The sequence below is a fragment of the Lynx rufus genome, unplaced genomic scaffold (assembly GCF_022079265.1).
Source record: "Lynx rufus isolate CCGP_SWC_20201006 ecotype Redwood Valley unplaced genomic scaffold, mLynRuf1.p SCAF_10, whole genome shotgun sequence".
NCBI lineage: Eukaryota > Metazoa > Chordata > Mammalia > Carnivora > Felidae > Lynx > Lynx rufus.
In genome coordinates this window covers 19,305,392-19,332,793 of record NW_025814824.1, presented here as the reverse complement: position 1 = coordinate 19,332,793, position 27,402 = coordinate 19,305,392, and the positions used below count along the sequence as shown (strand labels likewise).

Here is a 27,402-nt window from a genome sequence, read left to right as displayed (position 1 = left end):
AGATTTTTCTGCATTGTTCTATCTTTACAATTAAACAACACCTCACTGGTGTTCTGGACGTGATTTCTTAAACAATATCATCACCTTCCGGAACTCTTCCAGAGCTCAGGACCACCTCTCTCGAGCAGTGTCTCCACTTGTGGTTCTTCAGTTTAGATTCAGGTGACACGTACAGATGTCATCTCTAGCAGTGTGAGAATCAGGGCCACGCACATCTGCTCAGAGTCGGCAGCATGACAGCTGTTGTCTCCAGGACCCTGCTGATGGCGAGAGTCTTGCCGGCCACATGCCAGGAGTACTGAGAGCAGAGGCCAAGCATGTCCTTATTCTTTCCTATGCGGTGAGCTCCTTTTCATCCTTCCAGACCCTGGTCAGTGGTCTGTTCTCTGAAAGTGTTGCCCAACACCAAAGATAGTGAGTCACTGTGTCCTGTGGGTTAGTACTTTGCACATCTCTTTCGTACCTGTTACCGTGTTTACTAAAGTGTCTCTCTCCTCAGAGCCTGATGGTGACTGCTTATGTTTGACCTTCACAGATGATTGTCCCATGAAATAATAGATGGGTAATTTTCCACTATTTCATTGACCATGATGTAGGTGCGGTCATGATGTAGGTGCCATTGTAGATGAACTGTGAAGTCAGAGCCGTGAAAGCATTCAAAGTTGTTTTTTCTTTCTCTTCTGCTATTTTTGAAGGTCTGAGTTCTGGAAAGTTCTGTTATCATCGTAACTCCTGTTTGCTGAACACTTACTCTATGTTAGATTGTGTACTTCTGTACTGTATGTAGTTAGATTCTTAATATATGTTAGATTCCACATGCATTATTTCACTTAATCCTGAAAGCCGCCTAAAGTGGTAGATATTTCCTATCATCCCCATCAAACAGTAGAGGAAACCCGGTTGTCAGAGAGGTTGAGTAGCTTGGTTAAAGTCACACAGTTAGTAAGAGTAGGAGTAGGAGTCAAAATCACTTTTCTTCTTCTAAAGCCCCAGATCTTAATCACTGTGAAATACAGCTTTACAGAGGATGGATGGTTGAGAGAGAGACAGAAAATTGACTATAGTTAGATGAATAGATGCTAGATTAATAGATAAATGTCTATGATGAGAGAAATCACTCACCATAGAAGATGCGAATTGTTCATTAATCTTTATAAATGTTGCCTATAGGTAGTTCCGTACATATGAGGTCAAGAAGGAAAATTATGTAGAGTTTACTGGAGAATAAACCCAGCAGGGTTTTGATTATCATCCAGAAAATCTACCCAGTTTAACAACATGTCAATTATTCATACACCGTGGAAGATGTTCTAAGTCACGGATAATTCAGAATTATTATTTCTTTATTTTAGCCTCTAGTCTTTTTTTAAAATATTTTTTTTGTGTTTATTTATTTTTGAGAGACGGGGGTTGGGGGGAGGTGAGAGAGGGGAAGAGAGAGAAGGAGACCGAGGATCTGAAGCAGGCCCTCTGACAGCAGAAAGGCCAGTGTGGGGCTCAAACCCAGAAACTGTGAGATCATGACCTGAGCCAAAGTCAGACACTTAACCGACTGAGCCACCCAGGCGCCTCGTATTATAGCCTCAGCGTCTTAACCCTTTTCCCCCATACTCTATCCATTAACTTTTTATTGGAGTTAAACTAGAGCCAGTAAGAAAGCTACAACAAAGTCATTTGAGCTTCCCTCTTTCTGCTTTGGTTAGCCAACTTACTGATCATAATAAACAGTGGGCAGGCAGCCCAGGAGCAAGGAAATGGGAAAGTCTAGGAGATGGATAAGCAGTTTTGGATAAGTTTGCAATTGACTTTCATTTGGTATATCCTTCTAATTTTATTGATCAAAAGAATAAATAGCACTCTAAGATGCTGGAGAGTTTTGTGAATTTTCTTATTAACTTTTTTGTTATTGATTTAAAAAAAAGCCTGAGGGCTTTGAATATCTTAGATAAAGAGCACAATAAACAGATGGCTGTAGGTTTACTCTTTTTTTTTTTTTTTTTCTTTCTGGGGTTAACCATCTTTTTTTAATATACTGAGGCATCAGGTCAAATGAGTTCACTGCCTACAGTACTAAATCTCCATCACATTGGCACGTAGTGAGAGAAGTCCTCACACTGCTGGCTTTTGGCAAAGACTGCTCTGTGTTCACCTCAAGAGACCAAATAATCCCCAATCTCACCTTTCCTGAAGTTCCCTCCAAGGAGCTCAGCAGATCAGACACCTTCTTGAAATTTTCTGTAAATCCAAAACACATATGTAAATTGGCTTTTGGGCGTAAGTCACTGTTGGAGCTTACTTTTAACCTCATGCCTAAATTTTTAACTTAATTTAAAAATGTGTAAGGAGGGGCACCTGGGTGGCTCAGTCTGTTAAGCGTCCGACTCCAGCTCAGGTCATGATCTCGTGGTCCGTGAGGTCGAGCCCCGCGTTGGGCTCTGTGCTGACACCTCAGAGCCTGGAGCCTGTTTCAGATTCTGTGTCTCCCTCTCTCTCTGCCCCTCCCCTGTTCATGCTCTGTCTCTCTCTGTTTCAAAAATAAATAAACGTTAAAATAAAACAAAATTTAAAAAAATGTGCAAGGAATTTGAATGTTGAGCTCAAAATGCAATAGGAATTTCAGAGGAAGACTCAGTATATCCACCTGATTTAGGGCTGAATTCTTTTGAAGAGATACCTTGCTAAAAAGTTCCTGACTGATGAGCAAAATAGTTAACTCTAGGGTGTGTTTCCTTTGACACTTGGAGCCATCCTGACTTTACTCTTCATCTGCTGATAAAAAGGAAGTGTAAACCTACTGCAGGCTTTTGGAGACAGACAAGATTATCATCTTGTCGAGGGAACATTGGGTCAAGGTCTAGTCTTTGATGGAGTTCCCTCTGTCACTCATCACCTCTGGGGTTTTGACAAAGTAAACCCCACTTGCTCCAGACTCTGGTGTGTGATCTATAATCTCTAAATTGCCTTCTAAATTCTGAAATCCTGTGATCTATTACAGTAGACTGCCTTTATCTGAGAAACCATTATCCTATGCAGTCAAGTGAAAACCTGGCACCCCCAAATTTACCTGAGAATGGAATGAACAAAGATTATTCTCTACATGGTTAAATTACTAAAAATGCCATCTTGAGCCCAGAAGAGGGCATGGATATTGAATATGTTTCCTCTTTTTGAAAAGACCAACAATAGTATGTCATTTTTTTTTCACTTGAGTGACATATTTACTTCTATTTTTGTTCTGTTTTGTCATCTAATGAGCCGTATCTCCTAATAACCTTTTGCAAGAATAAAACAAACAAAACAAACAAAATTTTTGTCTTCCACAGTGAACTGATGATTCTAAGATGCGGGTCTTTATTATTCCTTTTTTAGAACCCTTGGCACTTCAGAGATGCTAAGATAAGACTTGGGTATGCTTTACACTCTAACCTTCATTACTGCGATGTAATAGGGAAAGGGCACCTGTCTGCCATTCATTCACCCTGCCTGAAGGGCATAGCGGGTGCGAGTGACATGCTTCATATGTCAGCTTGCTGCCCGCTCACGCTTTGGCACAGCATCTTCAGCTTCTGTAGTTCGGCCTCTTCTCCACAGTCTCCCTAGGACGTCACTGTCCCCAGTTGAAACCAGGAATGTTGTTACTCCCGAACAGGGATTGGCAAACCCACAGGCCAAATTCAGCCTGCTGCCTGTTTTTTTTTTTTATAAATAAAGTTTTATTGGAACACAACCACGCTCATTTGCTTATGTATTACCTATAGCTGGTTTTGCGCCCATTGGCAGAGTTAAATAGTTGCAACAGAGACTGTATGGCCCACAAAGCCTAGAATATTTACTGTCTGATTTTTACCACTGCCTGCCCCCCTCTCCCCCCACAACTCAAATGGCAGATATCTCTTAGAGAAGACTGAATGTTTACAGGCACCTGGTATTGTGCATCCACTTGCATTCAGATAGAACTTACCTTAGGGCCCCTGTCCTCTGAATTAACCCAAACCTAAATTTCAGAATACTGAGAGAATGGATGGCTTGTATTCCTTCCGCAGTACTCAGTAAGTGCTGCTTTGCACAACAAAACCTGATAGGAAGTGGGCATCGGAGAACCCTATGTCATATTCCCTGTCAGTACCTCTACAATGCCATGTAAACAGCGTCTAGTACCAAAGATGCTATGAGTGACCAGAAATGTTCATTGGGTTGATTTGACTCTGAGAGCCAGGATTGTGTCTTACACGTCTTGCCTTTTGCCCATTGTCGTACCTGGAACAGCTGGTTAAGGAGAGTGTGATAGGTTTAACCATCCGTGGATTCAAGGGTAGGATTGACAGACTTTTGTAATAGAACAGGTACCTGAGCAGAAGACAACTCTAGCTTCAGTCACAAGTGAGCTCTGGAACCTTGCTGTCTCCATGTAACCCTTTAGGTCATTTGGGTCCCTTTATTTTGACTCCTGCCTGCCAAGCAGTCTTTTAACTCTGACTGGATGACCCTGATGCTTCATTATCACTATGGCATCTTGACTTAAAGTAATGAGTTGAATTTTGATCTGTAATTAGCGCAATTAGTTGACTATGACCAGTTCGCTCCTCAGACCTGATCATCCTTATCAGAATGAAAGTTCTGATCTTACAGAACCAACATCCAACCAAGTTAAGGGGACGTGACACTGAGATACTTACTTTAATCAGTAGTGTTTTTTCTCATGGCTGACGCTTGCCTACAACCACTGGAGCCTCTAGTTATTTAAAATTTTTTTAATGTTTATTTATTTATTTTTGAGACAGAGAGAGACAGAGCATGAGCAGGGGAGGAGCAGAGAGAGAGGGAGATGCAGAATCCGAAGCAGGCTCCAGGTTTTGAGCTGTCAGCACAGAACCCGACGCGGGGCTCGAACTCACAGACTGTGAGGTCATGACCTGAGCTGAAGTCGGACGCCCAACTGACTGAGCCACCCAGGCGCCCCTGCCTTGTAGTGTAGTTATTTAAAGCACATTCATTTCCATTGCCAGAATACAAGCTCCTTGAGGACAGGACTCACATCTTTTTTTTTTTTTTTTTTTTTTTTTTTTTATTTTATGGTTGGCACTCCATGTTTGCACAGTACCTAGCTTTCAGTGTAGGCTTTCAGAGAAAGTAATTGGATGAATGACTGAATAGTAAGAAAGTAAGTAACTTCTGGGTTTTCCTAATTTCTTCCCATCTTTCTTTTCTCTTCGTTTCTGCCTACCCAAATCTCATTTTATCTGCTCAGTGTAACTCATCCCCCACATCTCCTCCACACTATTCTCTAGTGACTACAGTTCATAATCATCTCTCCTTCCTTATTGCCTTCATAGTTAGCAGCTCACAATTTGGCACTTAATTATTTCTTAATTGATTCATCTGTGCTATCTTAGCTTTCCAGGTAGCCTCCTGTCCCTCAAGGCAAAGGATATATATATCTTAAGTATTTTGTACCAGCTCCCTGTGCCAGCCCCCCTCCCTCTGACACACACAGAGTGCATTAGCTTTAACATATAACAGATTTTCAATAAGTTTGTGTAAATTAACTGAATTAAGCACTATCGTTACATTTCAGGACAAGCAGGCAAGGATAAAATGCAGTTTTCTGATGTTTCTTGAATTGCTTTGTTTTATTTTTTTTCATATTTATTTATTTATCTTGAGAGCGATGGGGAGAAGGAGAGAATCCCAAGCAGGCTCTGCACTGTCAGCACAGAGCCTGATGCAGGGCTTGATCCCACGAATGGTGAGATCATGACCTGAGCCAAAGGAGGAGTCCGATGCTTAAGTGAGCCTCCCAGGCGCCCCTCTTGATATGTTTTAGAAGTGTAAAAATTTTGTCAGAATTAGTCAGCAGCTTTGAAAGTTACCACATAAAAGGCAAATAAATTAACAAAGCAGAAAGCCAGACCAGCGAATTGAAAAAGGCTTCTTCCTTCCCTTTTCTCTTTCTCTTCTTCTCTCTTTTCTCATTTTGCTTTTGCTTTTAATTATAAGATCGATTTATTTGTTTGAGCAACAGACTGAAAAATCTATCTCCATGACCCAAGCAGACGCACAAGTTGCCTGGCCCATTTTCCATTTGACATCGATGGGCTCTTTATTTGAAGCATTCATATCAACTAACCATATATAAGATTCCTAAGAACTTGAAACTATTTAACAGATGCAGCGATAGGATCTTTTTATGAGACACTTAATTTACTTTTACAAATCTGCTATCCTGAGTCAGTTTAGTTCTTTGGCCAAGGATAATTGAAATGCATGATTTCTTAGACTTCTCTTTTATCCCCCAGAATATTCTCCCTTGAGTTGTTTTCATAAACCATAAGGATATCACCTACTTGCTACCACTGGGTGATCTTTGTTTTAAATCTGTAATTTTGTACTGAAAACAAATAACTTCTTAGGACCCAACTCCCCGTGATACATGCTGCCCTTCCTTGAACGCTGATCATGGTGTGCTAGGTGTTAAAAATGAAGGAGGAAAGTTGGTTTGCCCCCCCCACAAAATGAGCTCTTCCCGGGATGGGAGCGTTTGCGTAATGAGTAATCCTGTGCAGCTAACCAGCCTAACCAGATGACCAGGCAAGTTCCTTTCTGCAACAAACCTGCCAGATGCAGGAGGTTGGGCACCAGACCCTGTACTTGACCGCCCCCAGCGACTGGCAGTTTCGCAGAACTGTTACTTCCCTCCATGTTGTTCTTTGAACGTTCGCTTTGACTGTCTTTTTTATTTTTTGCCTTCGAGCCCCTGTGGTCACATGGTGCCTGTACGGGAATCACGTGTTCCTGGGTTTCTCCTTAGCTTCAGCTGCTTTGGACAGTGTCAAAGAAGATCTCCTGGCGTGATCTAGCTTTGAACTCCCCTCAGACTGTTCCTCTTACAATGAGGCCTTCTTAGGTTTTTTGATGAAGCCGACCTAGTTTTTCTAACCTTCTTTTCAATAATTAAAAATGTGAAATTCTACCCAGAGCCATTTTCTGTGCCAGAACTTCCTTTTAATGTCTGACTTGAGCTGCAAATCTGTCATAAATGCAGCCTGTCGAGAGCAGGCCCTTCCACGGGAGTTGAAGGATGCGGGCACATATGCGCAGCACCAGCCCATACTCCGAGGAGCTATTCATCTATCTTACTATGTTTGGTTGGATTTATACCAAATGTCAGAGATTTCTTTTTTCACTTACCACCCACAGGTATTCCCCCTTTTGGTGTAATTGCTGAGGGTTGTATGCCTGTAACTTACTACATTTTTTTTTTTTTAACCACAGCTGTAATGTGATATAGTTTACCTGCTGAGTCATCTCTGAATTTTATTCATGTTTCTTGCCTTTAAAAAAAGCCACTTAATTTCTAATTTCTTTTCAATTACCCTTCCAGTCATAGGTGGTGGGTTTTTTTCTCTTCGATTTTAAAAAGATGTTTCTGTCAAAAACAGGCTCTCATTACATGTCAGATTGGAGCATAAATTAAATGGGAAGGTGAACTCAAAACTGTTATTGACAACCTATTGTCAAAAAAGAGGAATAATTGGCATTTTTTTTAAAAAAAACATTCAAGGGGCGCCTGGGTGGCGCAGTCGGTTAAGCGTCCGACTTCAGCCAGGTCACGATCTCGCGGTCCGTGAGTTCGAGCCCCGCGTCAGGCTCTGGGCTGATGGCTCAGAGCCTGGATGGAGCCTGTTTCCGATTCTGTGTCTCCCTCTCTCTCTCTGCCCCTCCCCCGTTCATGCTCTGTCTCTCTCTGTCCCAAAAATAAATAAACGTTGGAAAAGAAAAAAAAACATTCAAGAGAGAAAATGCCGTAATTATTTTGATTGGAGCTTTTATTTTAGGGACAGTTAAGCTTTTCTCCTATATGTTTAATCATTTAAAGTAATTACATCCTATTTCTGAATTTCTTATTTTTTTTGTAGCCAGAGGTGACCCTGAAGTTAAATATATAAAGAGTTTAGCAGCTACAAGGTGTGATGATAAACTAATGGGCATGATTTCCTTAATCAAATCACTCATACTATACAGAAGGGTGCTTTGTGGATAATCACCAAGGATTAGAGACAGTTCAAACAAGTTCCCAGAAAATGACTCTGTCCAAAATATGTGAATGTTCATTCTATCCCTAATAAACTTCACCATTTTGCCTCTTCGTATAACCCTTTTCTTGCCACAAGTCGGTAAAGTTCTTGAAGGCAGGGATTATGTCCTGGGAGTCTCCTGGCCTTAGCACCTATGAGAATGTCGTGGTCAAAACGTATCAGTGATTTCTAGATGACCCTGCATTTTTCTCATGGTAGGAAAGAAACTATTGAAATTTTACTACATGAGTTTTCTTTTATTGCCTTGTTTTTCACTGAAAACCATCAGAAACCCGTTTCTTCCATTAAGGAGAGTGTGTGAGAATTTTCTGTCTGTAAAGTACCACTCCCTCCATTTGCCCAGGTTTAGAGGGAATTCCAAGGCCTGAAAGCTTGATATTGACAAGCATAAAGCAGATATACAAATTATATCATTCTCTGGCCAGGACCTAGAGAGGAGCAGGAAGTACAGCTGCTAAATGAAATTAAATAGATGATGCCTTTCCTTTCTGTCTTGTCTCTACATTCGTCAGAGGCATTTAAATTCAAAATTTAGTTCTTACATAATGCAGGCGAGTAATATCCCAGCCAGGTAATTACATAGGTAGCTAACAACCCCCTTACTCCTGTGTTTTCTCCTAAAAGGTGTAACTTGCTGTTCTAACCACTACAGCATTTTCCACCAAATTGTTTCAGTTTGTCACCTGTTGAGCACCTGCTGCTGTGTCTAGTCCTTCGACTAAGTGTTGGTGACCAGACACGAACAAAGGTAGTCACGGTCCCTGATCGCACTGAGTGTGAGAACCCTGATGGGACAAACACACGTGGGAAAATAGTGAGGGCTTTTTTTTTTTTTTTAATCACTTACCAAGTTATCAATTAGAAATATCTCAAAGCGATGACAAGTTATTGGATGGATGGATGGGAGTAAGGTGAGTTTTATCAACTAAACCTCCCATTTTCTAGCACTCTTGCATATGTCTTGTCTCCTAGACAGTTAAAGAAGTCCCATGTATACCATGGGAGATCTGTCTCCCTGACATCAGGAGAGAGCTCCTGCCAGCCACTTGTTACACATACATTGCCTTGGAAATGTACCTTGTGCCTGTTACCATAGCAACACCCTGAGAATGACCTCAGCAGCCGCTCAGAATCATTCCTACAAAACAAATTATAGCTATAATTAACTTTCTGAATTTACTCTGCAATATAAATTTGTTCAGACCTCAGTGTTTCTTTGTAAAAGGTTAAATGAATGGAATAATCCACCATGAACCTCTTCCCCCGCACCCCCCTCCCCCTGCCCAACCGGCATATTCCACCCAAGTGTTTCTTCAGAATATGAGATGCTTCGATGTAAAGCACAGTTCAGTTCAGAGACTCTTCTATTACCTTCCCTCACAATGTGTCAAGAATCAACACATGAGGATGTGCTGGTCCCTTCTGCTCTGTAACCCCATTTCTAAAGGAACAGAGTGGCTTTTTCCCCTAAGCAGGCGTGAAATGCAGAAAGTGCTGTGAGCCCAGAGCCAAGGGGGCACATGGGTGGGGCTTACACAGGAGCAAGCTCTCCTCATTGGCCCACTCCTGGCCGTGAAAACTGCAGGTCTTTTTTTTTTTTTTTTTTTTTATGTTTATTTATTTTGAGAGAGAGAGCAGGGGAGGCACACAGAGAGAGGGAGACAGAGAATCCCAAGAGAGATCATGACCTGAGCTGAAATCAAGAGTCGGACATTTGGGGGCGCCTGGGTGGCTCAGTCGGTTAAGTGTCCAGCTTCGGCTCAGGTCATGATCTCACAGTCTGTGAGTTCGAGCCCCGCGTCGGGCTCTGTGCTGACAGCTCAGAGCCTGGAGCCCATTTCGGATTCTGTGTCTCCCTCTCTCTCTGCCCCTCCCCCACTCATGCTCTGTCTCTCTCTGTCTCAGAAATAAACATTAAAAAAATTTTTTTAATAAAAAAATAGAAAAAAAAGAGTCAGACATTTAACGGACTGAGCCATCCAGGCGCCCTGGAAACTGCGGGTCTTGGTCACATACGTATTTTGCCTGTTTCACTGTCCACAACGCATCTTCAATCCTTCTCCACCACCCAACGGAGGCAAAGCCAAAAGAATGTCAAGCGAGAAGTGCAGTTTATTTAGTCAGAAATGTATGGAGCATCTTCAGTAGTTATTTCCTTGCTCTTGCCACCTGGGCAGTGAACAGACGGAACCCAGTGTGGCAAGCAGCAAGTAAGTGCTCAGTCTAAGTTTGTTATGAGGTGGTTGTTACTTTCTGTGAACTATACTGACAGTGAAAAGGAGCAAAAGAGGGGCGCCTGGGTGGCTCAGTCGGTTGAGCGTCCGACTTCAGCTCAGGTCATGATCTCGGGTTCAAGCGTTCAAGCCCCCGCATTGGGCTCTCGCTGCCGTCAGCACAGAGCCTGCCTCAGATCCTCTGTCTCCCCCACCCCTCTCTCTATGCCTCTCCCCAGCTCGTGGGTCCTCTCAAAAATAAATAAACCTTTATAAAAAAAGAGAAAAGGAGCAAAAGAAAGATAAAGAAGGAAAAGTGCTCTTGCAAGTATGAATGCTTTAGATACTCAGCTAGTGTTTTAGTAGTGCCGTTGGTTCACAGAGACACCCCATGGGCAATATTTTTAGGGCAGTCAGTAAGTCCTTTTACGTGCCTTTTTTGGTTGCGGAATCAGTACCCTGATTCTGTCTTTGCCCCATCATGTGCAGTGTGATAGATAATTTCCCACTTCATGTGATGATACTTTAAATTCTCCTGTGCAAATACACATTTGTGTTTAAAAGTGGAGTGGCAACGAGTAGCCTGTTTAGTACTTTGAGAATCAGAAAGCCATGATTTCTCTTTACTGCGGGGACATGACAGTACCTTATGTACAAGAATTAGCCACCCTCCATTTGACCTCTGTGAATTGTATTAAGTGAGTAGAAATAGTTTATTGGGTAGCATATTTCTGAGCCAGCTTGCCAATGTAAATTAGAAGTTCTCTGATTTCTCTGAATTGATTTTTATAGACGGTAGTTAAATAAATGATGGTCTTGTGGGTTTCAGAATGTACATTCAAGTTTTTCGAGTCATGTGGTTGGTAAATCAGAAAACTCCAGCTCTACTGACTAGCCAACTGATTTTGCATTTATAGTGTGATGAGCTGGTTTATCTGTAGAATGAGATATAAACCAGCTTCCAAAACATGGCTTGTTAACCCCATCAGATACCTCCAAGGCCATGCCAAGATACTGACTAAAATTCTGGATCCTGTCCATTTTTCTTCCTGTCCCCCACACCAGTATTGTCTCAGCCTTCCTGTCTTCATCCTCTGGCCATTTTTATAATAATTGAAGATATGAGTCTGGTTTCTATCAGTCAGTAGAGAGCTAATTACCAGCTAGAGAATCATTGATGTGTTTTGGGTAAGGCCACTAGAATACTAATTACTTAGTTGCTTTGCATTAGGAATTTCCAAGATGATCCTTTTTTGTCTCAAACCATTGATATGCCTCCAAAAAAGCAGTTCTTTTATTTCCTTGTTGAAGTCTCTTAGCTCTACTATTTTTAATGATGCACCGATCTTGGCGAATTAATGGAATATTTCTTGTCAACAAGCAGTTTCAAATTCAATAATATAATTAATATGGAAACACCACTGGTAACAGTGGTATTTAAATAATGGTAAAACTAAATACCAGCAGAGGAAAACCATCTAGCCATCCCAAAAATATTCGTATAAGACTATCTGCCAGGCACTCTTTTAGGTACTAAGGCAGGTATAGCGATGTGTGAGACAGAATCCTTCCCCTACATAGGACATGTCAACTCAGTGTGCACTTGGTGATTTATAACACACTCTGCACCAGACATCTCATGTTTTGTATATCAAAACTTACTGTCTTGTTTGTGGGCGTAAAGGTGTTATGATTGTAATCCCTTCTCATTCAGTGAATGGGGCCATCTGTTCTTTAAATCTTGTTTACTTGTGAGTTACTGTGCGTCTACACTTGTGTAGTTACGTGCTTGAAACCGTGTCTGTGCCCACCCATCCTTTCCAGGGCCAAGGAGAGTAGCAAGTCTTTGAAATCATTAGGGTGCCGTGCAGACCAGTCCTTTTCACCAGTTAGCTGTTAATTATATCAAATCATGTCATTCTCAGAGTTGCAAAATATTTCTTTTTTTTGCAACTTGAGAGAACGAAAAGTAAATGGAACATAAAATTTTTCAAGTGACAAAATTACTCTGATGGAGAACATATGTGTGGTTGCCAGACTTAGGAGAGGTAGCACACAGGACACTTTCTTTGCGGTTGGCAGAACAATTCTGTATCCTGATTGTGTTGGGGATTGTACGAATCTCTACATGTGATAAAATGTCATAGAACTATACACTTCCCCCCCAAAATGTGTGTGTTTAAGAACTGGTGAAATCTAGGGGTTGCCTGGGTGGCTCATTCAGTTAAGCGTCTGACTCTTGATCTCAGCTCATGTTTTGATCACAGTGTCATGAGTTCAAACCCCGTGTTGGGCTCTACCCTGGGTGTGGAGCCTACTTAAAAGAAAGAAAAAAAGAAAGAATTGGTGAAATCTAAATAAGGTCTGTAGTTAAGTTAATAGTATTGGATAGATATCAGTTTTCTGGTTTTGATAGTATGTTGTCATTATGTAAGTTGTTATTATTGGGGAAAGCTGGGTGAAGGGTACAGGGGGAATTTTCTGTGATAATTTTGTGACTTCTTCTACGTCTAAAATTATTTCAAAATGAAAAGCTTTTTTTTTTTTTTTAAGGAATGGAGAAGTATCATATAAGCAGATAAATTTAAAGCTTAGGTGTGATGACTCTGAACACTGGAAATATCTGACCTTAGACATTGTTACCTCAGTAACCAGAAATCTCAAATCTTGTGGCTTCACATTAATTACATATGACTTCAGCTTTGGACAGAATTTAAGACATGGTATGCTGCTGTCCTCTCTTGGGGAATGAGGAAATACATTCCAGGAAAAGACTGATGTTCTGCAAAAAGGCCAAAAAAAAATAAATATAAATATAAATATAAATATAAATATAAATATAAATATAAATATAAATATAAATATAAATATAAATATAAATATAAATATAAATGCTTGAAACCATATCTGTGCCCATCCTCTCCAGGGCCAAGCAAGTCTTATATATCCTGACCTCATATGTAACTGTTATCTGTTTATTTATACAAATAGACAAATAAAATTTATGTAAGTAATTCAAAAACTATTTGCTTTAACCTCCTGCTTTACCCATCAGACCTGCTAAACAAGTAGAAGGTAGAAGGCTCATTGAATTTCTTTTCTTTTCCCCCTCTACTTTTTGTATGCATTCTGATAGTAAGAGAAGGCATCAGAAAACCTGTGAAGCAAGTAATCCATAGATGGGTAACCTTGCTGTGACTAATGGAAGGTTGACTTTACCTTTCAACTTTCCAGATTTCTCTGTCACTTGATGAAATCTTTCTTTCTCTTCTCTACCTGTTAGGATTTATTTTTGCCCTTCCATTTCCATAGGCAGATTTGGCCTGATGGTGTCCTAACCTTCTCATTGTGTCTTCCCTCCTCCAGCTATCTTAATGACTTGGACCGTGTTGCCGACCCCGCCTACCTGCCTACGCAACAAGATGTGCTTAGAGTTCGAGTCCCCACCACAGGGATCATCGAATACCCCTTTGACTTACAAAGTGTCATTTTCAGGTAGTAAATGAGTCCATAAAACCCACCTTCCAGCTCCTATGCCTTGAGTACATTTGGTGAACTCTACAAATACTGAAATCCGTTGTAGACTTTGAAACAATATCACCTTTATACCAATTATTATCATTAGACACACAAATAAAATAACGTGTTCCATAAAGAGGAAGTAGAGGAAAGGTGTGTGGGCAGGTTTCTCATTTCAAATTAGATCACAAAGAAATCAATGAAGTCTTAGTTTGCTGGGGGTTGAACAAAATCAGTCACTTAAACATTGATCCTATTACTCTTTGAGAATCATTTTAACTGTGAGGATAGATTTTTAGATTTGTATAATACATAAATGATCTTATGACCCTACTAATAATAGAAACTATATGCTGTCACAAGCTTTCGTGTTGTTTCCCAAGCGTGCTGGTACCAATGCAAAATTCTTCAGTTGCAATAACAATACGGGTGTTTCATATTCCTAAAATAACTTGCTTGAAAAATTTCAGAATATGTCATTTTGAAAATGGATTGGTTAGCCCAGTCTAAATGTATGTAGGAAAAAAGAATGAAAAATTCTGTTACTGTTCTGTGTGGGTAATACTTCAGAAGTGTTCTAATTTTTTTTTTTAAGAAGAGAAAAATAATATGCTTTCACTTAATCACTCGGTTGTACTTTTAGTTAGAATACAAACCACATTGTGCTTTGAGAAATGAAACCGTGTGAATATGTCTTTGAGCACAGAGAGTTGAGTTCTTTGGGGAAGCCTATGCCATTGAAGACAACTACATACGCTACAGGGGTATGAAATAGGAGTTAATGTGACCTGAGTGACTCCACAGTGGTTCAGATGAGCAGGCTGTCTGTCATTCCCTGACAAAGTACTCTGGACTTTAGTCGAATCAGTCTCTGCCCTACAGTTATGCCTGACCGCCAAATGCCACACTCATAGACATATCCGTAAAGGGGGTGATGTTTTGGAAATATTTCTGAACCTCCTTTTTTTCATCTCTAAAATGGTTGCATTAGATGATCGCCAGCGTTCCTTATAGTTCCAGCATTCTGGATCACTTAAGCTTTGAGTTCCTGGCATTTAATCTTTCATTGGGAACACCCAAATTTCTTTCCTCTTATAACTGTACGACAGAATACTTTCAGAAAATGTAGGGCATTTCATAGAGATTTTCATCTCCTCATTGTTTTATAATTATTAGTGAATTCTGAAGCATCTCGTTTTTATTACACCACGTACACTAGCTGTAGAGGATGTTTTTTTGCCACCACAGTAAAAGTAATGGCCAAGAAGAGTAATTCCCTGCCACCATCAGAAGCATCTTACAGGGCTCAGAGTGACAGGGTTTTATAGAATGAGGGTTTCATGTGAATGAGTAGCAAATTGTTTGTTTGGCATGGGGAAAGAGCTAGAATTTAATATTTCTAAAAACTTAAGAATTTTAGTTTTGATGTCCATAGTTTATAGGTCTCCCTGAACCCATTGCTTTGCCCCTTAAATATCTCCTCTTTGCCTTAGAGAACTTTTAGAAGCAGTCCCTAGACGATCCTCGATTTCTTAGTTTATGTTTAATGCTTGGAGGCAGAGAGACACCAGGAATAACTGCAGTTTTTAAGAAATGCTCAAAGAGCCCTACTCTCAAACTTGTGTACCTACAGCTTTCATTCTCTGATAGCATTTTATCCCACAAATGTGGTGCACGTGTTAGTTGAGATACAGATTGAACAGTTTGAAGCAACTTGGATTCAGTACCAAGTATTGCTTGATATTTTCATATGAACATTAAAACTCAAATTAATTGATGTCGTTGGTGGTTCCTAACTACTGACTAGCACACAGTTGTGTTAAAAACACATCCTTGAAAGAGCTCGAATGATGCCTCTTACACCTGACTTGTATACACCTGACTTGTAGCAGGTTAACAAGTTGGTTTGTGCATAAGGCCAGTTGAGTCATGTTACCCAACATGACTGGACTTGTCCCAAATTATTGCCAATATTGGAAGGAGAAAGCAAGTCACAATACCCTTTGGATAAAGTGTCAGTGGAGTCCTGTTTGCACTTAGTTGAAGCATCACACACACCCATATTGAAATACATAGCATCTTGTATCTTTTAAATGTATTTACAGTCCTTTCTAGTGTCCTTGAGAAATACACAGGATCTTCATTCTCACTTCACAGAAAAAGAAACTGAAGTCAGTACTTGCCCTTATACCTTACCACAAACCATATTTTGTTCCTGACTCTTCTGTGCACGATTAGGTAAAACACCATTTTGCTTGACTTCAGTCCCGGATTTTTTGCAAAGTTACCATTTTCATACACATCAGATAACTTTCTTGTAGCCACAGCGGCTTATTACCCGGAATGTCTTGACTTTGACTGTTAGGTAACAGAAAATTAGTAGATGTTTAATAAGTAATTGAATTGACTTGGATGACCATTCTCTTTAGAGAGTGTTTTTTTCCTAAGAGTATAAGTAAAGCTATATTTATGTTGAATTTTTTTCTTTATATGCTATTAATATAAATATTGTTAACCTTACAGAATGGTCGATGTAGGGGGCCAGAGGTCAGAGAGAAGAAAATGGATACACTGCTTTGAAAATGTCACCTCTATCATGTTTCTAGTAGCGCTTAGTGAATATGATCAAGTTCTCGTGGAGTCGGACAATGAGGTGAGTGCTCTTTGGACAGGCAATGGATTATCATTTTAATATCTGATACAAATAAGAGGATGCAGGGTGTGGAGCATGGGGTAAACTTATTTCACTGCATTTTGACTACTGTGTTGGGGATTTTTTAAATAATAAAAATAACCCTGTGGTAGCACATGGTGTAATGAGAACGGTAAACTCTTTTGTCAGATGTGTGAGCAGGCCTGTGTGTTCAGGCTTAATTTGACCCTATTTTATACTTTTAACACTCAGAAAATGAAAATAACATGGAAATCCCTAGGCTAACCCTCACATCTTTTTCTAGCCCTTTTCCTACTCTTCCTACAGGATGGAGCTGGGAGTGTTGGAGCCAGTCAGCCTGTTTTGTTTTGTTTTCGTTTTGTTTAAATCATTGTTTGGGTGTTGGGTGGGTCCCAAAGAGTACTCAAAACCTCTCTTGGCACATGTGAGTGACTTTGCAGCTGGGTTCTGAATCAGTTCATTGTGGAGCCAAGAAGTGTCTCAGTGACGTGGCCCTTCGGCTCTTACAGAATTCTATAGACTGTGGCATAATTCTATCTCTGCTAAGCAGTGAATGATTGGAAAAATACCCTTGATATGCTTGTGTGGAGAACTGATTCAGTATTTATAATCTTCTCCCCATTACATGAAATCCTAACAGGTATAAATACGGATTTTGAGGATGATAAAGTCTTGATGAGTCAGAATTGACTATGGAGAATAATGCAGGGGCATAGAAAACTCACTTCGAGCGGGAGTTCAGCGCGTGTGTGTTGGGGGAATGGAAAAGATTCCTGACATCCTGTTAGAGGCAGACATTGCAGACCTGCCAACAGTAAATATTAAATATCCTTCTGATAGGATAAAAAACAAAGAGAAGGAAGTGAGATATCTCCACTAACTGATTAAAACACAATCTGACATATTAAAATACACTTTCCATAGTATACATTTTTTGGTAAAGAAGAATGTTGGCTTCTGGTCCTTTTAAATATTTTATTTTTCTAGAAGCATTAATATCTGTATCAAAATAAATATGCAGTCCTTTATAGCATTTCTTTTGCATGTAGGATTGATAAAGAGTTCAGGAGGGACGCCTGGGTGGCTTAGTCAGTTGAGCGTCCGACTCTTGATTTCCGCTCAGGTCATGATCCCAGGGTCATGGGATCCAGCCCTGTGTCAGGCTCCATGCTGCGTGTGGAGCCCGCTTAAGATCCTCCCTCCTCCCCCCCCCCGCCGCCCCCCAACCTCCCTCCCTCCCTTCCTCCACAAAAAATAAAAAACAAAAAAGTTCAGGAGCCAATGTCCCATATAGAGCTGAGTTACCTATTCATGCATTTCAGAATCTTTTCAGGGTTACAAGTTTATGGGCTTTTGAATCAAGTAACTTTTTAAGAATGTTTTATCAGCCACTTGCCCTCTGTAGCTACCATAAAAGTGCCTGACAAGCAAGCTAAAATACAAGGCAGTCAGTTCCCAAGATTTAAGGTAAGCAATTACCATCAGAATTTTAGCTATAATCTCTCTATATGTATTTCTGTCTTCATATCTGTGTTCAGTGGTTGTTCCTTAATCTTTGGATATAGTATTTTGAATGTAGTGCATATCATAGTTGGGAACAGAATAAGACAGTTTTTCTGATTTCTTTGAATGTTGAATCAAGATAGAAAATGTTTTGAGGGCTTATCTACTATATGCTAGGTACTGGGCATCTAAAGAGATACAAAAAATGAAAAACAAAATGAACTTTGCCCAGAAGGGCCTCATAAAAGAGATGTGCTTTTGTTGGGTAGAGAGTAAGAGGAGAGGAAGGCCTTCGTTATATGGGACGTGATCTCTCTAGTTTGCTGTCCAGTAAAATAAAATTTATCAACTACACAGAAGATGTAAGAAGCACACATAGTTTTATTTCTTATGTCACTGTTTACATTTTAGCTAGAGAAATGGAAATGTTTATCAGTACACATTTTTTTAATCCATATTTTATACAAGGCAAGTACATTGTATCTGTAAAGACATATATATATATAGTGATTTAATGCTTATCAGTTTACCTCAGTTCCTTAGGTAGGTCATCACCTGATTCTACCACATAAATTCAGTTCTTCAATTATTTGGACATTACAGATTATTTATCCTAGTTTTTACCTGACATTGCTCATGGATATCTAGTTTTTGTGTAAAAGTATATTATATTAATTTTAGAATAAGATGACATTGTTTTGATGATCAGATACCATAACTAAAGTCTCCACAGTAACTTGCCAATGTACAGGCATTACATGCATCTAAAAATATTTTGCCAGTTTCATTTATTCCTTGGTGATGCATTATGCTACAAATTAAGATAATAAATCTATTATTTTTTCTTTAGGACTCCCTGATCACTTGTGACTATTAAAATAAATTTTTTAACATGTTTATTTATTTTTGAGAGAGAGAGAGACAGACCGAGCATGAAAGGTGGGGGGTGCGGGGCACAGAGAGAGACAGAGACACCAATTCCGAAGCAGGCTCCAGGCTTGGAGCTGTCAGTACAGAGCCGGACGTGGGGCTTGAACTCACAAACCGTGAGACCATGACCTGAGCCGAAGTCAGAAGCCTAACCCACTAAGCACACAGGCGCCCCACTTGGGAATATTCTTAAAGCCTACCTTGTAATTCTATGAGATCGAAGCCATTTCATGGTGCTCTTTTCTCAGACCTTAAGTCTGTTGGTAATACTGCAGATGATCTTAAGTATAATAAGAGCAATGCCGCTCATTAATTACTTCCTGCTTGCCACAGCCATCACTGTTGGTAATTAGGGAACACTGTCAAAAATATTTTTTAATGTCAGGATGTAGTCACAGTCTTTTTTGGTGGGGGGGGGGGGAACTAATATATGAAAATGCCTTTGGCTCTCCAGTTCCTTAAATCATTAAGGGAATTCAGAACTATAGCATTCTCTTTTCCCCAAATTCTCTGGTTTTGGTGAGACAAAACTGAAATGAACTCCTGAAACATTTTGTTCTTGGTTTTGAAATCTGGTGTCCATAACTTTAATCCAAAGCAGACCTTGTGGTACCTCCTTTGGTATATATGTGCGAGAAACACCTGGAAATGGGTACTGTCAGCCTCCCCTCTGGTCCTGGAGAACTCTGGAAAAGGCAGTGCGGGCCGCAGGCAAAACCAGCTGAAAGTACTTTGGATTATTGCTGCTGTTGCTTTTCATGTTTCTAAGACTTTTGGTATCAATCTTCAAGTTTTTATGCAGATGTGCTTTCGTCTTTCCAGATTCTCAGCCTTCCTCGAGCTTGGGGAATTAATTTTGTTATTATTATTTTTTTCCTCCAGAGAGGGACACACATCACCCAATAGTGAGTGAGATCGAGCAGGGTTGCAGTGCCACGTAGATTTGCATATTGTCTTTACTGTCTTCTTTTCCCTGTGATAACACATCAGCACAAGCCAGCTGCTCTACTGTAATCCTTCGGTGCCTACATTATTTAAGCGCCCGTGAGAGCCCGCAGCCCCCAGGAAGCATTCCCATAACACATTTAAGCTTATCAACATGTATCCACACTCTCTCTTTTAGTCGTTATTTTTCTGGTTTTCTGTTACATGAATATCTGAGCACAAATACGATGATAATTTCTCAGACTTTGACTCGGGGGCCGTCTTACAGACCATGGTTCCTAGACTGTCCAGCTTTTTTCTCCTCCACTTTTCTTTTTGAATGTGCCATTCTAACTTAAGTTAAGTTAAATTAAATTTTGAAGTGGTCACAACCCATTAAGCTTTAGTTTTGATACAATACCAAGGTAGATCCCACACCCCAAGCTCTCCTTTGAACCAAGATAGATTCCCCAGCAATGCTTTCCCTAAACATTTATTCTCGAACCCGGAAATATTTCTCTTCTCTTAGGTTTTAAAATGAAGCCTCTTTGAAGTCATTCAGCTACAACCCACGGTCTGAACATTTTCTTTAACGGTGTGAAACCTGGACTTTGTTCTGTTCCAAAAACTCCAAGTGAGTTTTGGGGATTTTCTTCATATAAAATTCAGCATTGGCAGGGAAAATGACTAAAACTTGAGAAAAGAAATTGCACCTCAAAGGGAAGACCTATAGGAAACTTAGAAGTAGTTAAAAGTAAGAGCTGAGTTATGATACCCGCTCTCAGTTGGGTTGGCTCTCACATCCTGTATTGATCTTAAATTATGAAATCAGAAACTTGATCTTGCTCCTCAGACTTTGGTATACTTGGCTCAGATTCATGGCCTGATTAACAAGGCTCTTCCTGAAAGACGTCCTACTTTTTTTTTTTTTTTATATTTAACTCTTCTTCCCTTTTCCACATTCCTTTGTTCATTTTTAGCCACTCGTTCCTTTTTGAAACCCCTTCCCTCACCCCTTTCATCCTTCAGGCTTTCTGTTTCCATATTATTATACTCCTCAACTTCTTTGCTCGTACACCTTGAAGGAAGCTTGGAAGTTTTCTGATCACCATTTATGAGTTTGAACCAGGGACATGTACTTCCTGCTGGTAAGCGTGTGGCAAACCAGCCACATGTGGACACTACTCGTGTGTCTGTATATTAGAAATCTTTCAAATTCTTCATTGAAGCCATACTGGTATAATCAATGCAATATTTCTTATAGGATGAATTATATGAAAAAGGCAGATTGCTGACGAGTGTATTTAGTATAATCTGATCTCTAGAATGATATACATACAATTATTATAGGGAAGGTTATTAACCCTGCTCTCAAAAAGGAAAATAATTTGGAAGATTTTCTACCATGACCCTGGGGTAAACAGTGATTGATGATATGGCTCGGGAGAGTGTTAACAAATAATAAGCGAAACAATAATTGTTTTAAAATAAAGTAAGATCAGGTTGGAATTTTAGCTCTGTCATTTATAACATCTCCGTCCATTTTTCGTTTGGATTATCTATCATTTTCCTGCTGCTTTTTAGGAGTTCCTTACATTCTGTGGATGTGAGCCTTTTGTTGTATGTACTGCCAACATCTGCTTTGCAGCTTGCCATCTATTCTCTTAATTGTGTCTTTTGATGAAGTCATAAGTTTTAATACAATAAAATTTATGACAGTTTCCCCTTATGGCTGTCCATTAGCATGCATGTGTCTACAAATACGCACACACAGGAGGATAAAGTAAATCACCTGAAAAGTCTGTATGAAAGGACAGTAAGGATTGGAGGGTGAGATTAAGAATTGAAATACAAATCGCAGAACCAGGTACCTCTCTTAGCAGCAGTTCACAAATGTAGTTAAGCATCTCTTAGCAACCAAGAAAAGGAGGTAATTGTGGCCTGCTAGAAGATTCATTTATCTTTAAAACGAGTTAGCTGCTTCTGGTACTGAGCTACTCCTGTACCTTCACAGAGAGATGCTGTGGGAGGGAGTAAGTTATATCCACAATAACATGCCCCCAGGAAAGCCAATATTAAGCATTCCTAGGGCTGTCCCTTAAGCTTCTGTCCGTGTAAAGTGGTGCCTTAACATCAAAGTTTGTCATGGGCCAGTGCCACGTGGTCTAAACTCATAGCTCGATGTAAGAATAAAAGCGAGAAGAGCTAAGGAAGTGGAGTTTGTTTGTTTTTAGAAACGATTTCAGGGGCGCCTGGGTGGCTCAGTCGGTTAAGCGTCCGACTTCAGCCAGGTCACGATCTCGCGGTCCGTGAGTTCGAGCCCCGCGTCGGGCTCTGGGCTGATGGCTCAGAGCCTGGAGCCTGTTTCCGATTCTGTGTCTCCCTCTCTCTCTGCCCCTCTCCCGTTCATGCTCTGTCTCACTCTGTCCCAAAAATAAACAAACGTTAAAAAAAAAAAAAAAAGAAACGATTTCAGTGATCCGGGAGAGCATAAAATTCTAGAGAACTTACTTGCCTTAAATCTTTATCTTCACAGAAATAAAATGATACAGATGCATTTAAAGACTTTGTATAACCTTCTCGGATTGATTTCTCTCCCTCCCCAGAAGTTACTGGCCTCAAGTTGGCATATATCATTCCTGTGCATATTTTTTTCACATTTTTACTACATATGTATATGTCAATAAGCAATATGTAATATTGGATGCTTAATATTCATGATTAATTTTATTTAGATGATTTTACATTGTGGGTTTATTCCATCAGCATTGTTCTTGAGATTTATTTTTTTTATGTTGCTACATGTGGCTTTAATTCACTTATTTAGACCGCCATCTAGTTCCGTTGCGTGCACAGGCCCTACTGTGTTTCACACACTTCTCAGCCAGCAGGTGGCTTTCGGTGTGGGTTACCTTTTCCCACCCTCATCTTGTCTCCCCCTCATTCCAGCCCCCAGTGGAGTTGTCTTTATTTATTTTTATTATTTTAGAGAGAGAAAGAGAGGGCATGCAAGAAGGGGAGGGGGGAGAGAGAAGAACCTTAAGCAGTCTCCATGCTCAGTGTGGAGCCCAATGTGGGGCTCAGTCCCACTGTCCTGGGATCATGACCTGAGCCAAAATCAAGAGTTGGATGCTCAGGCACACTAATATATACACCTTTTAAACTCATTCTGCTTATTGTTTACCAGTTAAAAATTACCTCTCAGTGCATGGGTTGCCTTTTTTGCTTGTTGCTTATGGAAGAGTTTTCATCTTAATGTAGTCAGCTCACTCATTTCCTTTATTGGTTGTATTACTGTATTTTCTTCGGGAATTCTTTGTCTTCCCCTAGAATATGAAGACCTATCCCTTAGTACCTATTAAAAGTTACAAGGTTTTGCTTTTTCATAGGTTTTCTATATACCTATAATTGATTTTTGAGTACGACAGATAAGGATTTCATATTTTCTTGCTATATATCTGTTCAATTGACCCAATACCGTTTGTTGAATAGTAAACCCATCATCCATCTTACCTTTTTATTTTTTATTAATGTTTCTTTATTTATTTTTGAAAGAGCGAGAGACTCGGTGTGAGCAGGGGAGGGGCAGAGGGAGAGACACAGACTCTGAAGCAGCCTCCGTGCTCTGAGCTGTCAGCACAGCCTTGAGATCGTGACCTGACCCGAGGTCAGATGCTTAACCAACTGAGCCACCCAAGCGCCCCTACCGTTTTCTTTTTAACTGTGAAATATATACATACATATAAAGAAGAGTCCACAAATTCAAAATACACAGCACAGAGTTACCACAAAGTATCTGTGTGTCCAGCACCCTTGTCAAGAAACAGAACATTGCCAAGACTACTGAAGCTCTTCTGGTGCCCCTCCCCAAGCAGTTGGCCACTGTTCTTTAAGGGAACCCCTTCCTGGCTGTTCTCTTTAGTTTTAATACTTAAACATGTATCCTTGAATCCTGTAGTTTCGTTTTTCCTTGTGTTTTAACTTTTATTCAAAGGGAATCAAACGGTATGTTTTTGAACTTTGATATAAACTTTTGTGCCTAGCTTCTTTTGCTCAAGATTATGCTTATAAGGTGCATACATTTTATATGATTTATTCACTTGTAATTCATTCATTGCCATATATATTTATTGCATGAAAATACCGCCATTTGTTTCTCCATTCTACTGTTTATAGATTTGTGTGTGTGTTTCCAGTATGCGGTTATTACAAATAATGTTACTGTGAATATTCAGACACGTATCTCTGGATGTACATGGGCACACATTTCTATTGGCTATATACCTAGCAAAAGAATTGCAGGCACATAGGCAATACATATCTTTAACTTCAGTAGATAAGGTAAAAGTATTTTCCAAAGTGAATGCACCATTTCGCACTCCCATCAGCAGTGTCTGAAGCTTCTGTTATTTGCCGGTGTTTTCGCTTTAGGTCTCCTGGTGGCCAGAGAGCTGGGCTGTAGTCCCTGCATACACAGGTTTCCGTGGGCACACCCTCACTTTGGGTGCAAAGAGGTGGTGATTCACTACAACCCATTTCCCTCGGGCTCTCAGCTGCTACCTCCAGATTCAGCGGTTACCCCCGGGGAAAGAGGCCCCAAATCCTGTGCTCACTTGTCTAGACCTTTCCTTCCACAGATATTGCCCTGGTAATTCTTCCCTGCTTTTCAGCTCTCTGAGGCCTTTAAGTGGGTATGTTTATTATTTTGTTAACCTTTCTGGTTGTCTTCCTTCCCATTGATATCAATGGTACCTGGGACACATGTCAAGTTTTACTACATATGTGTCTTTCTCTGGGTTCTCTGCTTGGTTGATCTGTTTACTGCTCCTGCACCAACATAAAATGTATCAAGTCACTACTTTTAGCATAATCTAGATATCAAGTGCATCAAATTCGCCTACCTTCTTGTTCTTCAGACTTTTCTTGGCTAGTCTTGATCCTTTACTCTCCCTTGTAAATTTTAACTTCAGGTCATCAAATTCCAGAAAACAAAGCTGATTTGAATTTGAATAAATACATAGAGAAATTTGAGGTTGGTCTTTCTTTCAACTTTACAGTATTAAATTTTACCATCCATAAACATGACATGGTTTGTATAGCTCACCATTTATCATTGAAAACACTGCTTGTGTTGTTGTATGTGGTCAGTTTCTATAAATGTTCCACATGTGCTTGAAATTGTGATTTCATATTTTTGGGGACAAGGTTCTACGTTACGCTTATTAGAACAAACTTGTTAATTGAGTTATTCAGATCTTCTAAATCCTTAGTAATTTCTTGTACGTTTCATTAATTACTGAGTTATTTTTTAAATTGTTTTTAATATTATTTTGATGATGTATACATATATGTAACAAGCTATAAATTATAAGTGTTCAGTTTGAGGAATTATCACAGAGTGAACACATCCGTGTAATTACTATCCACCCCAAGAGACAGATATTATTAGTACCCCAGAAGCTCCCTTGTGCCCCTTTCCAATCACAACCTCACCCCCTCTCCCCCAAGGGTAACTATTATCTTGACTTGTAATACCATCGTTTTGCCTCTGTTGAACTTAATATAAATTGAAATTAAATGCATCCTTTTGTGTCAACTTGTGTTCAAAATAGTGTTTATTAGATAAATTCATGTTGTGTGTCACTGTAGTTTTTCATTTTTATTACTTTATATCATTCATTTAAATTCAATTAAGTGACTATCCATCCTAAATTTTAAACAATTTATCCATCCTATTTTTGATGGATATCTGCATGGTTTTCTCTTTGCAACTGTTGTGAATAATGCTGCTATGAATATTATTTTAACGTTTTTTGACTGAATACATGTGCCTGGTTTTCTGTCGAGTAGGAATAGGATTGATGATTCACAGTGAACGTGTATATTCGACTGTGGTGAATACTGCCTGTGTCCAATCCCAGACTTGGTGGGTTACAACAATAGAAATTTGTTCCTACAGTTCCGGAGGCTGAGAGTCTGAAATCAAGGTATCAGCCGCGCCATGCTCCATCTGAATGCTATTGAAGAGAATCTCCCCTTTTTCCTCCTGTTCCTACTTCTGTTAGCATTCCTTGTAGTTACATAGCCCTGGTCTCTTCCTCTGTCTTCCCATAGTCTCCTCCTCTGTGTCCGTGTCTTCTTGTCTGCTGTCTCTTATGAGGGAGGACACTTGTTGTTGGATTTAGGGTAAACCCAGGTGATCCAGGAGGATCTCATCTCAAGCTCCTTAACTAAATTACATTTGGAGGACATTTTTTCCAAATCTCGTCACATTCACAGGTTCTGGAGGATAGCGTATGGACATGCCTTTTTGGGGCTCACCCTTCAACCCGCTACACTGCCAGTCTGAACTCTAGAAACAGTTCACACTTCCACCACCAGTGTATATGTGTTCTCTTTGGTCCATATTCTTACCAACTTCGATATGGTCAGCTTTTAAGTTTCAGCCATTCTATTGGGTATGTAGTAGCATCTCTTTGTGGTGGGAGTTTGCATTTCTCTGATTATGATGAGATTGAGTACTTTTTTTTTTTTTAGTTTATTTATTATGAGAGAGGGAGAGAGAGAGAGAGTGCAAGCACAAGTAGGGGAGGGGCAGAGAGAAGGAGAGAAAGAATCTCAAGCAGGCTCCACGCCATCAGTGCGGAGCCTGATATGGGGTTCAAACTCATGAACTGTGAGATCATGACCTAAGCCGAGATTGAGAGTAGGGCACTTAACTGACTGTGCCCAGACACCCCAAGATTGAGTACTTCATATATTTCTTTACCATTGGATATCCTCTATCTTGAAGTGCTGATGTAATTCCATGATCAGTTTTTGTTGGTCTGTGCTTAAGAAAAAGAATCATCAGTTTAGATGTCTTTGCATATTCTTGATAGAAACTCCGCAAAAAACTTCTGCCAGTCCATGAGTTGCTTTTTTTTTTACCACCTTAAATGATATCTTTTGATGTGGTGAATTAAGTGGTCTTTTAAACTCTGACCTTTATATGTCTTTCTTAAGGAATCCTTCCCCCAATTGTAGTGCATAGCATTTATATTTTGAAGATGGATATTTTAGTATGAGATTTGCTATAAATTTATTGGTTTTGAATTATATTACTTATATAATTTTACCTTTTTTGTTCATTCTAATTACATTTACAAATAGAATACGAATATTAACACCAGCATTTTAACATTATAAGCATAAAAAAACCACTAGTATGTAATTTTTGCTTGATAGTAAAAGCACTTGGGTAGAATTACCCCTTTATGTACTTTGGGAACATTGGAGAAAACTGCAATATACTAAACTTTTATTTTAAGGTGTATGTTTCTGTTAGATTAGCATAATAAAAATATATAATATATGTAAAATAAAAATGATATTATATACTGTATATCGAGATACCCTGCCAATTCTTCATCATAAAAATGTTTGTATGGCATGGTTGGCTCATAAAAGTATATAGAAATGAATCCCTAAAAAGAATAAAAAAAGGAAAAAAATGTCCTCTCTCCTTTTTGGGGAAAAAAAAAAAAATAACGCCATCTGAAAA

General features: G+C 39.7%; 1 protein-coding gene across 4 annotated transcripts in view; it reads left to right on the top strand.

Annotated features, from left to right (window-relative positions):
* LOC124528694 (guanine nucleotide-binding protein G(q) subunit alpha) overlaps nucleotides 1–27,402 on the top strand; it is a 315,654-nt gene that overhangs the window by 216,789 nt on the left and 71,463 nt on the right. For all 4 annotated transcript variants that reach the window (XM_047102448.1, XM_047102455.1, XM_047102468.1 and 1 more), the window contains 2 exons: nucleotides 13,676–13,804; nucleotides 16,352–16,481. In XM_047102448.1, coding sequence (XP_046958404.1) covers nucleotides 13,676–13,804; nucleotides 16,352–16,481 — 259 coding nt within the window. The remainder of the gene's footprint in view (nucleotides 1–13,675; nucleotides 13,805–16,351; nucleotides 16,482–27,402) is intronic.